The sequence below is a fragment of the Poromitra crassiceps genome (genome assembly GCF_964638095.1).
Source record: "Poromitra crassiceps genome assembly, chromosome: 12".
Taxonomy (NCBI): Eukaryota; Metazoa; Chordata; class Actinopteri; order Beryciformes; family Melamphaidae; genus Poromitra; species Poromitra crassiceps.
Window position 1 is genome coordinate 39,853,934 of NC_139632.1, and position 20,769 is coordinate 39,874,702.

The 20,769-nt window shown below is 39.5% G+C and overlaps 1 protein-coding gene across 1 annotated transcript in view; it reads right to left on the bottom strand.

Annotated features, from left to right (window-relative positions):
* Positions 1–643: 643 nt before the first annotated feature.
* LOC310785928 (protein NLRC3-like) overlaps positions 644–20,769 on the bottom strand; it is a 41,253-nt gene continuing 21,127 nt past the window's right edge. The window contains exons 9-10 of the mRNA XM_083647108.1: positions 1,949–1,995; positions 644–1,764 (exon numbers count right to left, since the gene is read on the bottom strand). Coding sequence (XP_083503234.1) covers positions 1,211–1,764; positions 1,949–1,995 — 601 coding nt within the window. The 3' untranslated portion in view covers positions 644–1,210. The remainder of the gene's footprint in view (positions 1,765–1,948; positions 1,996–20,769) is intronic.

A 20,769-nucleotide genomic window follows, 5' to 3' on the forward strand; every position in this document is an offset into this window, starting at 1 on the left:
GGCAAACCTTTTCTATACCAGTGAAACGAAATGTAGAAATATTATGGTTAAAGCAATTCAAATGAACTGCGGACTCAGTAACTCCGGACTTGGACTCAGGTAACGGAGACTCGACTCAGACTCGAGATATAGTAGTCTACAAGGGATCACACTTTTAATAGTGAACTTTATAACAGAACTCCGGATCCAAACTTAGGATGTGTCAATGTTGTGGTTACTGATTTCTCTCTCTCCTGTTGCTCTTTTTCCGTAAATCAGAACGGGTTTAAAGCCAAAGTAAAAGCCTCCTCAATACAATCAGACTAGTACTCTCTTCGTGCAAACCTGCAGACTTCATCTCTACAAATTTCTCAATAAAATCATCAGCGGAGGAACATACTCTTCTCAATCTATAGAATAGAGTCCCACAGGAAGGAGTCCGGAAGACCTGGGTGTTAGCGCTTCTGTTTCCTACATCTAAAAGTAAATAGGCCTTTTTCACAGCGGCCGTTTTGTGTCGAAAAGGCAGGGTAAACACAGGTGCAAGCAAAACATTCTTCAAAACATTATTATAAACACCATTCCATGAGTGGAAGTTGGAAACCCTCATTAATGTTTTGCTTGCACCTGTGTTTACTCTGCCTTTTTGACATAAAATGGCCACTGTGAAAACAGGCACATTGGATTTTTGTATAGAGATTTTTGTTTGTTAAATGCTTGAAATAAGGTCTGTGGTTAACAAAAGTTTATGAAACAGCAAACTTTGTATTCAGCAAGATAATCTTCACAAATGTGTTTTTTAAACACGATTTTCAGAAAAAGCTTTAAAAAAGTCATAAAGTGGTCCTGAAGTTTCATAAAATGTGTTAACCACAGACCTTATTCATGCATTTAACCAAAATTCCCATACAAAAATCCCATTGACTTTTACACATACTGTAGGAACCAGGAAGTGCAAGGACTTCTGGGTAAGCCTACAAAAATATGTCATCCCTGCAGTACTCTATAGACTTATAGGTAAAGACTTTTTAAGAGAAGTAGGATGGAGGCTAGTAGCCTGTAAGAGTGTATTTCTGTCCACTTATTTTTGGTATAGCCTAAAGTTCACAGTGACTAATAGACAGTAAGATTACAAACAATACTGTTTCACATTCAGATGTGTGTGTGAGTTTGTGATCTTGTCCAGAGTGAACCATCATTTCAGCAGCTGTCTTTCATCAGCTGTGTTTCTCTATCCCTCCTCTATTTGACACAGAGACACAGAGGAACCAGACCCAAACCAGAACCTAAATCCAATCACAGGATAAAGTGGCTCGGTGAATGTGGAGTGGAAGGTGTGGATATGGATCAGTGTGCCAGAGGAAACTCTGTAGAAGGACAGAGAGCCAGCAGGCCAGTCCAGATACACTGCTACTCTGTCAGAGCCAGAGGAGACGGGGGAACGTATGTCTGTTTCTCTGTTATTGTGATAGGCAAAGTAACTATCATCAGAACAGAGCAGACCCCAGGACTTTTCATTCGCTCCAATCCTGCAACCGTCACCCTCGCCACTCCTACTGATTCCTCTGTAAGTCACTCCTATATAAACCTCTCCTTCCCTCTCAACCTCCCAGTAACAGCGACCAGTCAGACCATTTCTACACAGCAGCTGATAACAGCAGTCAAATCTCTCTGGTTGATCAGGATATGGCTGCTCCTCTTTCACTGCTGTCACCTTTCTGTTGTCTTCAGAGAGGAAGAGGTTTCTGTGTGCTGTGTTTGGGTCCAGTGTGAGTTCACAGGCATCTGATGGAGAGAACAAGACTCAATACAGCAGCGGCTTCTTATCTAAAACACCTGCTGTGTTTATTATTAGTCCACTTATTAGCAGATTGATTGCTCATTTATTCATATAGTTTCATGATGACATATTTAAATAGAAATGGAATGTTTTCTTTGTTTTAATGAATCAAGCTAAATACACACTTACACTTCCTCAGACCTGGTTTCAACCTCTGCACTCCACCATGGTCCACACTGGTGGGAAGGGGGGGTAAAGTCAGACAGCATAACCTTTTTAGTAATGAACAAATAACCTTCATAACCTTCTGCACGAGTGATTTTCCAGATGGCGTTGCATATGCTGGTACTGGTACAACCTACCTCCGTTGGAACTCTTTCGGCTATGCTACCCTAGAAAGCGTTCCGTCTCCCTACATAGACTTGCATGCGACTTTCACTCCCAAGCTGTCTAAATCAGCGATACGGACGTATTTACAAGTGCCACAGAAACATTTCAAAGCCACGAGAAGAAGGGTTCATAGCTTCTCGACGTCGGGTTAGAAAGCTCGACGCTGCTCATAAATGCCTCTTTTCATCCGAAGTCTGTGCTGGTGATATTATTTTTTCCGGGGTAGAGCCCAGCCGTCACAGCACTCAACAGCACCACTATGGTCGAAAGTGCCCCACTTTGTAACAGTGAAGTTGGAAAAATATTGACAGATTCGCACTTCCCGGATCAATAGCTCATAAACGAAGCATTTGTACTGCACACACAAGGCCTCTTTCCCATCTTAGTAAGGTAGACAACGAGCTACAACCTCATTTTCACCTAAATGAGCGATCCTCCGAGCTCGACAAATAACATTGGTGTCTATGTGCTGCGGGCGGCGAGGCGAGTGCTTAGGGACCGTCCACAAAGTGCAACACAGATTACAAAAATATTCAATAAATTCACACTCATACTGTGTAGTGTCACCAAAACCATGTCACACATCAATGGGCTCCTGCTGGTTATACTACAGCAATAATTTTGGAAAAATATGATTTTTAATAATTTTAGTGAATCTTTATTGGAGAAATCATTAAATAACTTCACTCTTATACGGTGTAGTGTCACCAAAACCATGTCACACATCAATGGGCTCCTGCTGGTTATACTACAGCAATAATTTTGGAAAAATATGATTTTTAATAATTCTGGTGAATATTGGAGAAATCATTCAATAACGTCACTCTCATACAATGTAGTCTCACCAAAACCATGTCACACATCAATGGGCTCCTGCTGGTTATACTACAGCAATAATTTTAGAAAAATATGATTTTTAATAATTTTGGTGAATTTGTATTGGAGAAATCATTCAATAACGTCACTCTTATACTGTGTAGTGTCACCAAAACCATGTCACACATCAATGGGCTCCTGCTGGTTATACTACAGCAATAATTTTGGAAAAATATGATTTTTATTAATTTTGGTGAATTTGTATGGGAGAAATCATTCAATAACTTCACTCTTATACTGTGTAGTGTCACCAAAACCATGTCACACATCAATGGGCTCCTGCTGGTTATACTACAGCAATAATTTTGGAAAAATATGATTTTTAATAATTTTGGTGAATCTTTATTGGAGAAATCATTCAATAACGTCACTCTCATACAATGTAGTGTCACCAAAACCATGTCACACATCAATGGGCTCCTGCTGGTTATACTACAGCAATAAGTTTGGAAAAATCTGATTTTGAATAATTTTGGTGAATTTGTATGGGAGAAATCATTCAATAACTTCACTCTTATACTGTGTAGTGTCACCAAAACCATGTCACACATCAATGGGCTCCTGCTGGTTATACTACAGCAATAATTTTGGAAAAATATGATTTTTAATAATTCTGGTGAATCTTTATTGGAGAAATCATTCAATAACGTCACTCTCATACAATGTAGTCTCACCAAAACCATGTCACACATCAATGGGCTCCTGCTGGATATACTACAGCAATAATTTTAGAAAAATATGATTTTGAATAATTTTGGTGAATTTGTATTGGAGAAATCATTCAATAACTTCACTCTCATACTGTGTAGTGTCACCAACATCATGTCACACATCAATGGGCTCCTGCTGGTTATACTACAGCAATAATTTTGAAAGAATATGATTTTGAATAATTTTGGTGAATCTTTATTGGAGAAATCATTCAATAACGTCACTCTTATACAATGTAGTCTCACCAAAACCATGTCACACATCAATGGGCTCCTGCTGGTTATACTACAGCAATAATTTTGAAAAAATATGATTTTGAATAATTTTGGTAAATTTGTATTGGAGAAATCTTTCAATAACTTCACTCTCATACTGTGTAGTGTCACCAACATCATGTCACACATCAATGGGCTCCTGCTGGTTATACTACAGCAATAATTTTGAAAGAATATGATTTTGAATAATTTTGGTGAATCTTTATTGGAGAAATCATTCAATAACGTCACTCTTATACAATGTAGTCTCACCAAAACCATGTCACACATCAATGGGCTCCTGCTGGTTATACTACAGCAATAATTTTGGAAAAATATGATTTTGAATCATTTTGGTGAATTTGTATTGGAGAAATCATTCAATAACTTCACTATCATACTGTGTAGTGTCACCAACATCATGTCACACATCAATAGCCTCCAGCTGGTTATACTACAGCAATCATTTTGGAAAAATATGATTTTGAATAATTTTGGTGAATTTGTATTGGAGAAATCATTCAATAACGTCACTCTTATACTGTGTAGTGTCACCAAAACCATGTCACACATCAATGGGCTCCTGCTGGTTATACTACAGCAATCATTTTGGAAAAATATGATTTTGAATAATTTTGGTGAATTTGTATTGGAGAAATCATTCAATAACGTCACTCTTATACTGTGTAGTGTCACCAAAACCATGTCACACATCAATGGGCTCCTGCTGGTTATACTACAGCAATAAGTTTGGAAAAATATGATTTTGAATAATTTTGGTGAATCTTTATTGGAGAAATCATTCAATAACGTCACTCTTATACAATGTAGTCTCACCAAAACCATGTCACACATCAATGGGCTCCTGCTGGTTATACTACAGCAATACGTTTAGAAAAATATGATTTTGAATAATTTGGGTGAATTTCTATTGGAGAAATCATTCAATAACTTCACTCTTATACAATGTAGTCTCACCAAAACCATGTCACACATCAATGGGCTCCTGCTGGTTATACTACAGCAATAATTTTGGAAAAATATGATTTTGAATCATTTTGGTGAATTTGTATTGGAGAAATCATTCAATAACTTCACTATCATACTGTGTAGTGTCACCAACATCATGTCACACATCAATGGGCTCCTGCTGGTTATACTACAGCAATCATTTTGAAAAAATATGATTTTGAATAATTTTGGTGAATTTGTATTGGAGAAATCTTTCAATAACTTCACTCTCATACTGTGTAGTGTCACCAACATCATGTCACACATCAATGGGCTCCTGCTGGTTATACTACAGCAATAATTTTTGAAAAAATATGATTTTGAATAATTTTGGTGAATTTGTATTGGAGAAATCATTCAATAACTTCACTATCATACTGTGTAGTGTCACCAACATCATGTCACACATCAATAGCCTCCAGCTGGTTATACTACAGCAATCATTTTGGAAAAATATGATTTTGAATAATTTTGGTGAATTTGTATTGGAGAAATCATTCAATAACTTCACTCTCATACTGTGTAGTGTCACCAACATCATGTCACACATCAATGGGCTCCTGCTGGTTATACTACAGCAATAATTTTGAAAAAATATGATTTTGAATAATTTTGGTAAATTTGTATTGGAGAAATCTTTCAATAACTTCACTCTCATACTGTGTAGTGTCACCAACATCATGTCACACATCAATGGGCTCCTGCTGGTTATACTACAGCAATAATTTTGAAAAAATATGATTTTGAATAATTTTGGTAAATTTGTATTGGAGAAATCTTTCAATAACTTCACTCTCATACTGTGTAGTGTCACCAACATCATGTCACACATCAATAGCCTCCAGCTGGTTATACTACAGCAATCATTTTGGAAAAATATGATTTTGAATAATTTTGGTGAATTTGTATTGGAGAAATCATTCAATAACGTCACTCTTATACTGTGTAGTGTCACCAAAACCATGTCACACATCAATGGGCTCCTGCTGGTTATACTACAGCAATAATTTTGGAAAAATATGATTTTTAATAATTCTGGTGAATCTTTATTGGAGAAATCATTCAATAACGTCACTCTCATACAATGTAGTCTCACCAAAACCATGTCACACATCAATGGGCTCCTGCTGGTTATACTACAGCAATAATTTTAGAAAAATATGATTTTTAATAATTTTGGTGAATTTGTATTGGAGAAATCATTCAATAACGTCACTCTTATACTGTGTAGTGTCACCAAAACCATGTCACACATCAATGGGCTCCTGCTGGTTATACTACAGCAATAATTTTGGAAAAATATGATTTTTATTAATTTTGGTGAATTTGTATGGGAGAAATCATTCAATAACTTCACTCTTATACTGTGTAGTGTCACCAAAACCATGTCACACATCAATGGGCTCCTGCTGGTTATACTACAGCAATAATTTTGGAAAAATATGATTTTTAATAATTTTAGGGAATCTTTATTGGAGAAATCATTAAATAACTTCACTCTTATACTGTGTAGTGTCACCAAAACCATGTCACACATCAATGGGCTCCTGCTGGTTATACTACAGCAATAATTTTTGAAAAATATGATTTTTAATAATTCTGGTGAATCTTTATTGGAGAAATCATTCAATAACGTCACTCTCATACAATGTAGTCTCACCAAAACCATGTCACACATCAATGGGCTCCTGCTGGTTATACTACAGCAATAATTTTAGAAAAATATGATTTTTAATAATTTTGGTGAATTTGTATTGGAGAAATCATTCAATAACGTCACTCTTATACTGTGTAGTGTCACCAAAACCATGTCACACATCAATGGGCTCCTGCTGGTTATACTACAGCAATAATTTTGGAAAAATATGATTTTTATTAATTTTGGTGAATTTGTATGGGAGAAATCATTCAATAACTTCACTCTTATACTGTGTAGTGTCACCAAAACCATGTCACACATCAATGGGCTCCTGCTGGTTATACTACAGCAATACTTTTGGAAAAATATGATTTTTAATAATTTTGGTGAATCTTTATTGGAGAAATCATTCAATAACGTCACTCTCATACAATGTAGTGTCACCAAAACCATGTCACACATCAATGGGCTCCTGCTGGTTATACTACAGCAATAAGTTTGGAAAAATCTGATTTTGAATAATTTTGGTGAATTTGTATGGGAGAAATCATTCAATAACTTCACTCTTATACTGTGTAGTGTCACCAAAACCATGTCACACATCAATGGGCTCCTGCTGGTTATACTACAGCAATAATTTTGGAAAAATATGATTTTTAATAATTCTGGTGAATCTTTATTGGAGAAATCATTCAATAACGTCACTCTCATACAATGTAGTCTCACCAAAACCATGTCACACATCAATGGGCTCCTGCTGGATATACTACAGCAATAATTTTAGAAAAATATGATTTTGAATAATTTTGGTGAATTTGTATTGGAGAAATCATTCAATAACTTCACTCTCATACTGTGTAGTGTCACCAACATCATGTCACACATCAATGGGCTCCTGCTGGTTATACTACAGCAATAATTTTGAAAGAATATGATTTTGAATAATTTTGGTGAATCTTTATTGGAGAAATCATTCAATAACGTCACTCTTATACAATGTAGTCTCACCAAAACCATGTCACACATCAATGGGCTCCTGCTGGTTATACTACAGCAATAATTTTGGAAAAATATGATTTTTATTAATTTTGGTGAATTTGTATGGGAGAAATCATTCAATAACTTCACTCTTATACTGTGTAGTGTCACCAAAACCATGTCACACATCAATGGGCTCCTGCTGGTTATACTACAGCAATAATTTTTGAAAAATATGATTTTTAATAATTTTGGTGAATCTTTATTGGAGAAATCATTCAATAACGTCACTCTCATACAATGTAGTGTCACCAAAACCATGTCACACATCAATGGGCTCCTGCTGGTTATACTACAGCAATAAGTTTGGAAAAATCTGATTTTGAATAATTTTGGTGAATTTGTATTGGAGAAATCATTCACATCAATAGCCTCCAGCTGGTTATACTACACCAACACGTTTGGAAAAATATGATTTTACATAATTCTGGTGAATTTGTATTTGGACAGATATTCACTTGTCACCCTTAAGAGTGTATTACTATCAGTTCAACCACCAGGGGTCTCCTGCTGTTTATTATAAATGTGCCTTTGCCTAATCATGGGGTATTTTTTTATTTGTTTTCAGAATCAGAATCAGAATCAGAAAGACTTTAATGATCCCCGGGGGGAAATTGGGACAAGTTACAGTAGCTCGCTCACAGAACACACATAGCATAAAATAAACAGTAGTAAATGCAATATTAAGCAAATAAACGACATTATCCTATTTCATTGTTTATTGCACTTTTTTGATTGATTACTTTTTATCTGTTCTTCTTTTGTGTTTGTATCTGTCCATTTGGAAAGCACTTTGAATTGCCTGTGGGTATGAATTGTGCCATAAATAAAATTGCCTTGCCTCAGCTTGCCTTGCCTTGCCTTTCCTTGCTGGTCAAACTACAATACTTAGTTTGGATTATGTAAAATATTATTCAATAACTCCACTATAATACACTGTTGTGTCACCAACATGTCACACATCAAAGGACTCCAGTGGCTGTATACTACAACAGTTAGTTTGGAAAATGTACTTTTGCCATTTTTAGGTATTTCTATTTGGAAGAATATTCAATAACTTCACTCTAATATAGTGTAGTACCATCACAATCATATCAACCACCAGGGGTCTCCTGCTTGTTCTACTCCAACACTTAGTTTGGAAAAATATCCTTTTGCGTAATTCTGGTGAAATTTTATTGGGAATTATATTCAACTAGAAATCTAGTTTGCTGGGACTCCGGCCCGGTATTGTGTGTGTGAGGTATCGGTGGGTGGCGCGATGCCGAATAGCACGACATTTGACACTGAACTCTGTGAGGTCCCCCTAAGGCACACATGGGCAAAATGCAGCCCCAGGGCCGCCCCCGGCCCATGGACCATCTCAATCCGGCCCCCAATGTCCTCGAAGGAAAACAAAACAACCCCCAAAAAGTCAATAAAAGACTGCATTATGTTAATAAATCTCATTTGCTACAGCCATTTGATTTGTATCACTAGATATCAGGAGATTAACAGGAGAAATTACCAATCACAGCGGGAGCAAGGGTTAAAAATAGAGACTCCCATGAAAATCAGGAGTGTTGGCACTATGATGTCCAATGTGTGGCCTTTTGTTACTCTATGTAAGTCAGTAGTATGCCCTCTAAGGGAAAAAAATTGCCCACCCCTGCCCTAAGGGCACTCCTTGAGGTTGAAGTCGATCCGACGAATGGTTCTCGAGATAAACCACTTATTGTGTTCCCAGTAGGTGGCGCTATGCCGAATTGCATGAAGTTTGGCCTTGCAATCCATCAGGTCCCCCAAAGTGCACTCCCCAAGTTTGAAGTCGATCGGACAAACGGTTCTCAAGATAAACTGCTTTAAGTGTTTGCCAGTAGGTGGCGCTATGCCAAATTGCACGCAATTCGGCACTGCACTCCATCATGTCCCCTAGGCGCACTCCCCAAGTTTGAAGTCGATTGGACAAAGGGTTCTTGAGATAAACCGCTTTTTGTGTTTGCCAGTAGGTGGTGCTACGCGAGGCTGTGTGTGTGTGTGGGGGGGGGTGGGGTGGGGTGCGGTGGGGGGGGGGGGGGGGGCGTTTTCTGATACGTGACTCACAGACAGTTGCTGGTTAACACTTAGTTTGGAAAAAATATGCTACTGCATAATTTTGGGGCATTAAAAACAAAATTATATATTCATTATTCAATATTAAAATATTCAATAATGTCCCTTTTATACAGTGAGCAAAATCTCATCACAAAAATGGTATCCTATTGGTCAAAGTACAACATGTAGTTGGGGGGAAAAAACTGCTATTTTGGGAATGAGGGGGTTTGGAGTCCTATTTGCTTTTGCATGGCCACTGCATGGCCACTGCCTTTAAACCAATCAAATGAAGGATACAGAGGGTGACTAAGTCACTGTAGCCAATCAGGAGCTTGCAATTAAGCTCTACCTGCAATGATCACATGTGGAGCTGCTTCATGGCCACTGTCTTTAAACCAATCAAATGAAGGATGCAGAGGGTGACTAAGTCACTAGCCAATCAGGAGCAACTTTCAATTAAGCTCTAGTGATCAGATCAGCGATTTCACTCTACTGCAAAACCACCGCGATGGAGAGAGGATGCGTTTGGATTCCCTTCAATCTTTGCCTCAGTCCTGTTCTATAGTTATATGTAAGTAATAGTTTTGTTATAATATTATAATTAGTTCAGCTATGCATGTATACTTGTTGAGATCTTGCAATGTTACTGAAATTAAACTCCAAACAAATGTTTTTTTAATAGATGATCTAAAATAAATGGCATCCAAAGAGAAAGACACATGCTGTGCCAAAGCTACGTTTTAGAGAAAACTGGAAATGTTAATTGTGTTAATTACTGCACAAACTCACTTTATCTTGACTAGGGCTCTGCAAATTATATCTATCATGATATGAGACTCCAGATGTTATGGCCATATCTTGCGCCCAGTGCAAAGTGCAAGGGCTAGTTTCTACTGCCCAGTGGTAAATAATTAGGGGTTCAAGCCCCGAAGGGGCTGAAACCCTATTGTTTTTGTGCCGGTTTATTCTTGTTGTTTTCCATCTGCCTCAACGCAAATTCCCATGAGTTGGTAAATGGTAGAGACCTGAAATTTGGCCCAATGACAGATATTAGGTGCTAGTTTCTGCTCAAGAAACAGTTTTCGATCGGCCTGAAGGTGGCGCTATAATCAAAGGTTTTACGTTAAAGGCCATAACTTCCACGCCGTTTGTCCGATTTTCAAACTTTTTTTTTTCCAGATGTTCAGGTGAACCTGCTCTACAAATTTGCCTTAAGGACCCTTAAGGTCCGTCTGGAAAATCTTTGAGATATTTTGAAATGTTTGGAAAACACATTTTTGACATATCCTAGACCGTTTGACCAATTTCCACCAAAATCCCCATGAAGCATCTATGGACCAAGCTCTACAATCCTGAATTTTGGATTTTTGAAATCTACTTTCGTTTCGGAGATATTAATCGTTAAATTTGTGAGAGGGCGTGGCCTCTCAGCTAAATTGTCATAACTTCATGACCGATTAACGAATCCTCACGAAACTTGCTGGAGGTCTTTGGAGATCATCACAGACCATGTCTGTCAAATCTTGTGCAATTCGACCAAAATGGGGTGCCATAAACGCCAGAAATGGGCGTGGCCTAACACAAAAAAGGCCATAACTCCGCACCTGTTTGTCCAATGATCGTGAAACTTGGCAGATATATCAAGGAGGATGTCCTAGTCACAATCAGAAGTTTTCTCATCATTTGTGAAAGTGGGCGGAGTCTATGGTGTAAGCATGTAATAGCGGTAAATCAAGTCCATTCGCCTGATCGGTTGCAAACTTCTCAGCCTCATCTGGAATGGCATTTCTGACATGCTATTTCGCGATTTGACCAAAAGGGGGCGCCGCAGACATAACTAGTGGGCGTGGCCTAACATAAAATATGCTGTAACTTCACACCCATTTGTAACTCCCAGGCTGTTTCTCCAATTTTCAAACAACTTTTTTCCACACATTCACCTGAATGTGCTCTACAAATTTGCCTCAAGGACTGTTAGGTGTACAGTTTGCGCAAGGCTTGAACCCCTGCCATTGCTGCTTGCAGCTATATTAGGGTTTATTTTTGATTGGATTTATTTAAAAAAAAAATATATATATATATATATATATTATAATAATAAAAGAGAAACGAGGAGATTTTGAGTTCTATAAACTAGCAAAGATTTTGCCCTTGCACTGGACGTAAGACATCGCCCATAGATTTTGGATATTGTAATATCGTGATATGCAAAAGTGTTGTATTTTTCGGGTTTTAAAGGCTGCATTACTGGAAAAGTGATATCATTTTCTGAAGTAATCAGACTGTTGTAACTATTCTATTTACCTGTTTACCCAATAGTCATATTATTATTATCATTACTGATGATTATTTATCAAAAATCTCATTTTGTAAATATGTGATAGCACTAGTCAGCAATAGTCAGGGAAGCAAACACTGCATTTTATTTTGATCAGTCTTGTGCTTGTGAAATCTCACCTGTGGCTTTGCCTTAGAAGTGAACATTTAGCCCACTTCATAGAAGATAGAGATATATATTGTGTATCGCCATTCAGCCTAAACATACAGAGATATAACCCCCCCCCCCATATCGCCCAGCACTAATGTTCTTTGCTTTTACCCCCTTCCCTAAAGGTTAGAGACAATTTAAAGACAATGGGAAGACTCAAAAAAGGAAACACAGCCCAGAGAAAAGACTTATGGGCAGTGGTTGGTGGAATTGATGCTTTGGTCAGAACAATGAAGAGTGTTAACATTACCAAGAGAGATACAAGTTATTCCTCACAAATCTGGTCTGAACTCTCTATAACCCTATTTGGTCATGATGATAACAAAAACCGTCATTGGCTGTGGGTCATATGGACCAGAAATCGAAATGGAGTGAGGGATTTGATTATTCAACAACAGGAAAACTCATTACAGATTAACAAAGCCCAGGTAATCGTGAAAATAAATCCAAATGGTGAGACTAAGGAGCCATCAGTATGCAAGACAAAGGCACAAAAGAAAGGAGAAGAGATACATGTTGGAGAGGCATGTACTCTAGCCAGTGGGACAGAGGACCTGCCTCTGAGCACGAGTCACAATATTGAAGTATCAATATCAGAAGAGGGCACGGAAGAGAATGATGCCGAAGACGTGCAACAGATGATGTCTTCGCAGAGTGGAGTTCAAGTAGACGAATCAGTCACAGATGAAGACTCACACAAGAATGAAGAAGAAAATGCACAACAGAAGATGTCATTGCAGGGAGGAGTTCCACAAGTATCAGATGAGGATAGAGAAACGAATGAGACAGAAGACAAGCAACAGAATAAGTCGTTGAGGAGAAGAGTTGTAGTAGAGGAACAAGTATCAAATCAGGACGAGAGTGAGGCAGACGTACAGCAGAAGATGTCATTGCAAAGAGAAGCCCAACAAGAACATAAAAAGACATGGAACAGAAAACAATGGAGAAAGTTGCCAGTAGTATCAAAGAGGTTCACAATTACAGTGAATAGAAAGCAATGGCAAACAATTGTTCCACGGCCTGGTTCAACAAAACTAAAGCAACCATGGACCAACGTCCTGTACAACAGTTTCCGCAAGAAAAATCCATGTTGTACCCTTGCCTTCAAGAGCCAGCACATCAAAACTCCTCACAGTCGAAAAATAAATAGCCCATATTTAAACATCAGTGCAGTTTGTACATTCCCTTCCTGCAGTGCAACATACATTTTTAAAATGAATCGGAAACCAGTGGGAGACAGTAAAATATCTGTACTACAAAGAGGGAAAATCAAACACCAAAAAAGTGAACGAAAATTCAGACGAGCAGCATATACAAGAAGAGGGCGCATAGCAAGAGCCCTACATAAGGGAGTGAGTCAATTTTACTATGATAGACTTAAAAAAACACCTGTTGCTGAACTGATTTCGGGCAATATAACACGAAGTCTGAACAGAAATGTTCTTAAAGTAATTCGTTCAGAGGTTACCAAAAGGGAAAGAATTCATGATGATGTTTTTATGGAGATGCACCTCACTCAATCGATAATGAAGGAATGTGACTCAAACTTTCAGAAGATGCCAGGCTACATACAGCTCTTTCAAGTTGACCCCTTTGGAGTACACATGTACACTGAAACAGGAATAAGCATAGTTGTCCAACACCTGAGAAAGAAGACCCCACTGACCTTATACCTAGATGCTACAGGTAATGTTGCAGCCAAAGTTCCCGGTCAGACCAAAAGACTTCTTTACTACTGTCTCACTCTTCCTGGAGGTGGTCAGAATGCACCTCCCCTCCCAGTCTGTGAAATGCTGACAAATGAACACTCTATACCACCAATCACATTCTGGCTAATGCAGTTCCTCCGAAAACTGTCACAGTACACAAAAATAAGAGTGCATCAGGTTGAAACGGACTACAGCTGGGCACTACTCCAAAGTGTTCTTCTGTCATTCAACAGAGAGAACATCGTCAGCTACTTGGACAGGGCTTTTGATATTTGTGCAAAGCTGAAGACATGGAAGGACATTGGAAACTTTACAGTGCTACACATATGCTCTGCACATGTGCTCAAAGCTGTCACTCAGTCAATTGGGCGAAAAACGGAAGACAAAGGTTTGAAGGCTTTTGCAACATTTGCATTTGCCAGGTTGCAAAACACTACATCGATGACCACAGCACTCAAAATCTTCCGCTCACTGTGCACAGTATTAATTGGCAAACACAACACCAATACTGTCCAGATGCATTTGAAGGCCATGCAGCGCATAATAAAAGAATGTAAGATTCCCGACATAGAAGAGACAGAAACAGTACAAGACAGCCCCTTAGCACAGGAGGAAGACGATGAAGAAAGACGAAATGCCCACACAATTGTTGGCAGATCTCCTTTCACATACGAATTCAAGAAGGTCTTGGAGGAGGTACAGGGAGAGATTGGAAAAAATCATGCAGAGATCCCACATGAGGAAAACCCATACTTCTGCCCAGGGATTATTGATATCCTTTTTGAGAACTACCTGGGTATTTTCCCCCTTTGGAGTGGTCTGCTCTTGGGGAATTTGAAAAGGTACGCTTCTGACAAAGAAGATGACACCTTTGGCCCAAATAAAACAAGGGACACAAACTGCCATGTGGAGAGATGGTTTGGAATTGTCAAACACTCCATTCTGAACAAGCAGAGGCGACTGAGGCCAGGGACCTTTGTCAGAAAAATGTATGCATCTCTACAGGGGAGATACAGAGAGCACATTATGGCTCATAACCTCTCAGAGCAGTTACTCCTTAAACCCATGCTCCCAAAAGACATCTCTCAATCTCGGGAGGGTTGGGCAAAGAGAGACGGAGCCAAGCCCAACAGTGACAGCTCCAAATATTACACTGCTCCAACCACTGTCCCCATTCCAAAGAGAGCAGCAAAGTCAACTCGGAAGACTCTGAACACTGGTCAAGATTGTCAGAAAAGCAAAGATCCGAAGAGCAGAAATGACCACACAAATAAACGGCCTGAGTGTGCAACAGAGGTAAATTTTTGCTATCACTAAAATGAAATGTCAGCTCTAAATTGATTAGCTAATCATTGTAATTTGTAGAGCCCAAAACCACTAATCATTGTCCAGAGCTATAACAAGCACAATACTGTATACCCTTTTCACAGTGGCCATTTTGTGTTGAAAAGGCAGGACCAACACAGGTGCAAGGAGAAGGCTAATGAGGGTTTCCAACTTCCATAATTGGAAGTTGGAAACCTTTATTAGTGTTCTGCTTGCAATTGTGTTTACCCTGCCTTTTCGACACAAAATGGCCACCGTGAAAAGGGTCTATCCTTCAAGCGCACGGTGCAGTGGTGTGATCATTCAGCATTATCCACTTCTATAGTCACTCCCTCTACAACCCCATTTCGCTTGCCCCCCCTTCCATGCCCCCTCACACCACCCATACCACCCTAATTAACCACTGCACCTACCCACCCCTCGAATGCTGACACTCCACCACCTTAACTATCCCGAGCTACAGCCCCCTTTCCCTTGCCGGCCCCCCTCCATATAAAATGTAATGACTTTGCAAATGCAATATGAAGTAATTACAGTTTTATTGTTCATATCCTTGTAGCTTGATGACCTTTGGACACGCGCACCAACTGAAGTTGTTGTGGCTGTCCTGAAACACGATGGACAGAAGCTGGATTTTCCCCTGAGACACAGAGAACTTCAGAGTTTGAGGCCTAATGAACTTCTCATCGGCGAGGCAGGTTTCTCATCCATCTGTTGATGCATCAAGCCTTTAAAACATTTATGTGAAAATGGCATGAGTTGTGATGCATAAAATAATATAATTTAGATTTTCAGTCCCGAAGGTCTGGATTGTGACTTCAGACAAGCCAGTCTAAGCCAAAGTATAAATGATACATTCTCAGTGGCGTAGGGTCATGACAGGCTGTCTTGGTTATGTCAGGTTGTCATAAGGAAGAGATTGACATGTCATGTTGTCTTGGTTAATTAATGTCAAGTAAAGTAAAGGTAAAGTCCCACTGATTGTCATACAATGTGTGAAATTTGTTCTCCGCATTTAACCCATGCCCTGGGGGAGCGGTGAGCAGCAGCGTGCGCCGCGCTCGGGAATCACATGGTGATTTAACCCCCCAATTCCAACCCTTTGATGCTGAGTGCCAAGCAGGGAGGCAAATGGGTCCCATTTTTATAGTCTTTTGTATGACTCGGCCGGGGATCGAACTCACGACCTCCCAGTCTCAGGTCGAACACTCAGACCACAAGGCCACTGAGCTGGTGTTGTCATAACCAAGACATCTCAAACATTGTCAACATTGCATAAAGAATGACAATTTAGTTAGTTAGTTAGTTCATTTATTGCTTTTTAAGAAATAATTGTTGCACTTAAAGGAGAATTTCGGTTTTCTTGAACCTGGACCCCTCTCCTCACATTAATTATGATCTGACGACTCACCCAGTGATCTCCGCAGCGTTTCTGGCCATCCTAGCGTTGTTTTGAGATCAATAGCGTCCAAGCCAGTCGTAAAATGGAGCTCCGAGGGGGCCAAGTGGCAGCCTGTCTTTCCTGCATCTAAATAGCCAGTTTTATTCCCGTTTTCGTCACATATCGTCATAATCTCATCCCTCAACAACCATCAGACTGATATTTCCCCCCGGGCTGTTCCCTGGAGTCTCCCAGGGATCAAATTACCTCATTCGTGATCTCGGTCACCAAGTCTCGTCAAGTCCCGCGATACTTTCCTATCCTAGGAAAATCCTACGAAATTCTCCTTTAATGACAACAGTCATAAACATTCATAACCTCCTTCATGTTCTTGTCAGGTGTCATGTCATGGCTATGACAGTGTCATGTCAGTCGTGATACTGCACCCTCAAGTAAAGTGTTACCAATGACTTACTTAGGAGGAAAATAGAGAGGTCATAGTCAGAGCAAACCATCGGAACCACGGATAGCGCTCTGACACTCTGTAACAGACAGCCAAAGTAAATGGTAAATGGTAAGATTTAAATGTCAAAACAAGCATCAGCACCTGAGAGAAGAGGACCCGTGGTTCAGAAATGTTAAAGGGATAGTTCACATTTTTTAAAGTCTAGCCCTATTTGCTACTTATCAATGATGATGTTAAAAGCTGCAATTAAAACCTGGAAATCTGTCAGTGTGCTCCAGTCCCCCCTTTGTTTCCTGGAGGTTTGCTGTCCTCAAGCTGAGAAGCACCTGATTCAGCTGCATTTTGCTGGCTGATGCGCAGAGAACCCTTTTTCTACATGACTTAACTTTACTCTCTACATTACCTGCAATTTTTTAGTGATTAATTTTCCCGTCAATTTCTCCAAAAGGTAATGGAATGTTACATTAGAGCCATCCTCAATTCAAAGGATACTGCAGGTGGTGCTGGCCGACAACTCTACCAAATAAATCACTACACCATGGGTGCAATTCTACATGGCACAAGACAGCAGATGGCCAGGCAAGGGTTAAAAGATGTGAGTATAACTATATATATACTATGTATAACTATAATCGTTTATTATTTTTTTATCACTTTGGTATTGTAGTCTGTATAGGGGTGTCAGTAGGCTTCGATAGGAGACTGAATGGTTCAAAATTGTTCAATTAATTAAAAAAAAATGTTCTTATTTCATTTACATTTTGTCAGGTTAAGTTTGATGACTATGATGGTGCCATTGGTTTTGTCAATGAAGGAAATGTGCACTGGCAGTTTGTGGTGAGTATATGTAATATGTGCCTTTACGGAATTGATGTATGGCTCATTGTTTGTGCATTAATAATCAAGTAAATACAACTAAATATACAGTACATTACTATATATATATAGAAATATATATCTATTTGATTTTTGATTGATTGATTTTCTTTATCATCAAGTGTCATGCTTCAAATGAAGCCCAGCCCACATGGGCTTACAGGACACTTTTACTGTTCATCATTTAAACAAACAATGATCAAAACATAAAACCAACAGAAACACCCAAAAAACATACAGTAAATTTGTACAGCATGAAAACCACCACCTGAACCTACTAAAGGGCTGTGCTTGCCTTCTATTCCAGGCCCTAGAAATCAAGTTAGCAGTCTTAAATACCTATATATATATATATATATATATATAGATATATTTCAATCATGAGAGGCCAGTTGGTAGGATTTAACAAACTTTATTTAGCAATCGGCATGAATGGCAAATACTTTGGCGTATGACTCTCTTGGACGGTGGCACTCCTCTTGAGGCGAGAGGAGGGCATCTGCATAGGCTAGGATAGGGGATTCCCCCAAACGGGTCCATCACTTTGCCTTACTTTGACTAGGCGCTAAGGAATAATTTTATGGTAAGATCTGGCCTTCAAATAGGCGTCTTACAGCAACAACTCGCTGCTGGAGCTTCCCAGTTTGGCCTGGCTTTTCACCTGCAGGCACCAATAATCTGACTGTACTTTTCTGGCCTTCAACCTTTCGCGACTTACAGCAATTTGCGGCTAGCGCTTCCCAACTCGGCCTGGCCTTTGACCTTGGTACATTAACAACTTTACTCGGCGCTTCCCAACTTGGCGCCTCCCAACTTGACCCCGACTGGGCTTCGCTTTTCAACTTGACGCTTCCCTGGCACCTCCCTGACTTTCACTTTCTGTCTTCTTTCTCTCTCTTTCCCCCAATGTATATATATATATATATATATATATATATATATATATACATATATTGTGTATATATAGGCCTATAGTGAAGTCTTCTTTCATTCACTATAACCCAAATTGTGAAACTCACTTCTAACTGATCCGGCAGCTGTCTATTCTCGCAATACTTTAATGGAATATGTTAAAAGATACCTTCTTGTACCGCAATAAAGCTTCTTTCACCCGTTCTGCCAAACACACGCTTGTCAAGATGACCATCCTGCCCATCTTTGATTACGGCGACACCATCTACAGAATGGCATCCCAGAGCGCCCGCTTTGCGTCAGCTTACGACTGGAACACTCTACAAAACACCCTCAAACTCACGGTCCTCTCATCGCTCACTGCTTTTAAGCAAAACCTGCAACAGATCCTAATTGACTGTTGTACCTGTTGACCTCCTCCCAACCACACACATACCCCCAGTCCCTCCTCTTCTCCCTTCCCTGCCCCTTCACCCCCTCCCTCCCTCCCTCACCCCTCCTCTTTCTCTCTCTTCCTCTCTCTCTCTCTCTCTCTCTCTCTCTCTCTCTCTCTCTCTCTCTCTCTCTCTCTCTCTCTCTCTCTCTCTCTCTCTCTCATATTGTTATTGTAGCCTGTGTTTGTATATAGTATGCTCCTATTACTACTGAAATGTTTTACTTGTATTTATATAACCTTGTTTTTTATTTCAGCCTCCCACCCCCTTCCCCCAAAAGGCCCTTGCTTTTTGTCAGGCTGCTTTTGTATATAACGCCACGTTCACACACACGCCTAGAGCGACGCTTTAAGCAACGCCTAAAATTTAGGCGTCCTTGTTAACAGACGAGAGCGTTCACACATACCGCTGCCACGCTGTGCTGAAGCCACGCTCGCGCTGTGCCTACGCTGCGCTGCATTTATCGTTTAGGCGTCTGTTCTATTTTTCAGCGTCTAGGCGCGCTGAACTGTCAAGCTGGCTGTTGTTTCTGATGGACTTGGGCCATATTTTCTACCGAGTTTGCCCAAAAGGGAGGGTGGAGCGCGAATTAACGAGTGCATAGTAGGAGAGCTGTCCTTCATGTGTTCCTCTATTAACATATTTTCTGTCAGATGTATATATACCCCCCCTGTCTCAATGCATGTATCACTCATGGTGTTGATGACTCATAGTCACATGATTACCCGAGGGAAAATAACAATTACAGCGGGCCAGGAAATAGACAGACATCCTCACTTGCACATTACAATAAAAAAGAGGACTCACCCATGCTATAAATCAGATCTGAAAAGTGTAAAAAAACCGCTGCTCATGTGTTCAGCGTAGCGCAGAGCGTGGCGTCCTGTGTGAACGAAAATAGGCGCCAGGCGTGCATGAAGCAATGCCGATATGCGTAGGCGTAGCTTAAAGCGTTGCTTAAGGCGTCGCTCAAGGCGTGTGTGTGAACCGGCCGTAAGAAATTGTTCTTACTTGCTTGCCTGGGTAAATAAAGGTTAAATAAATAAATAAATAAAAAATACCAATTTAAAAAGGCTTGTTAATTATTTTCTTTACTCACACTTGTCAAACTGTCATCTATGGTTTTTAAGTTTTACATATATAAAGCTTATTTTATTATTGGTGCTGTTGTTGCTGATTTGAAGATGGTATGGTTTAATGATATGCTTTTTCCAAACAGTATCTTCATGCTCTTTCAAACCACATCTTTGTGGTTGATCCTCTGCAAGGGAAAGATGAAGTTGAGGCCTCTAGAAAGGCTGGCGAGAGATTTGGGTAATATTAAATAGATTATGGCAAATCAATATGTTGCACACACATTTAGTAAAGCCATAGAGTAAGTGCAAATGTAAACCTAAATTGATTTCCATTTAATCCTGTAGAGAGT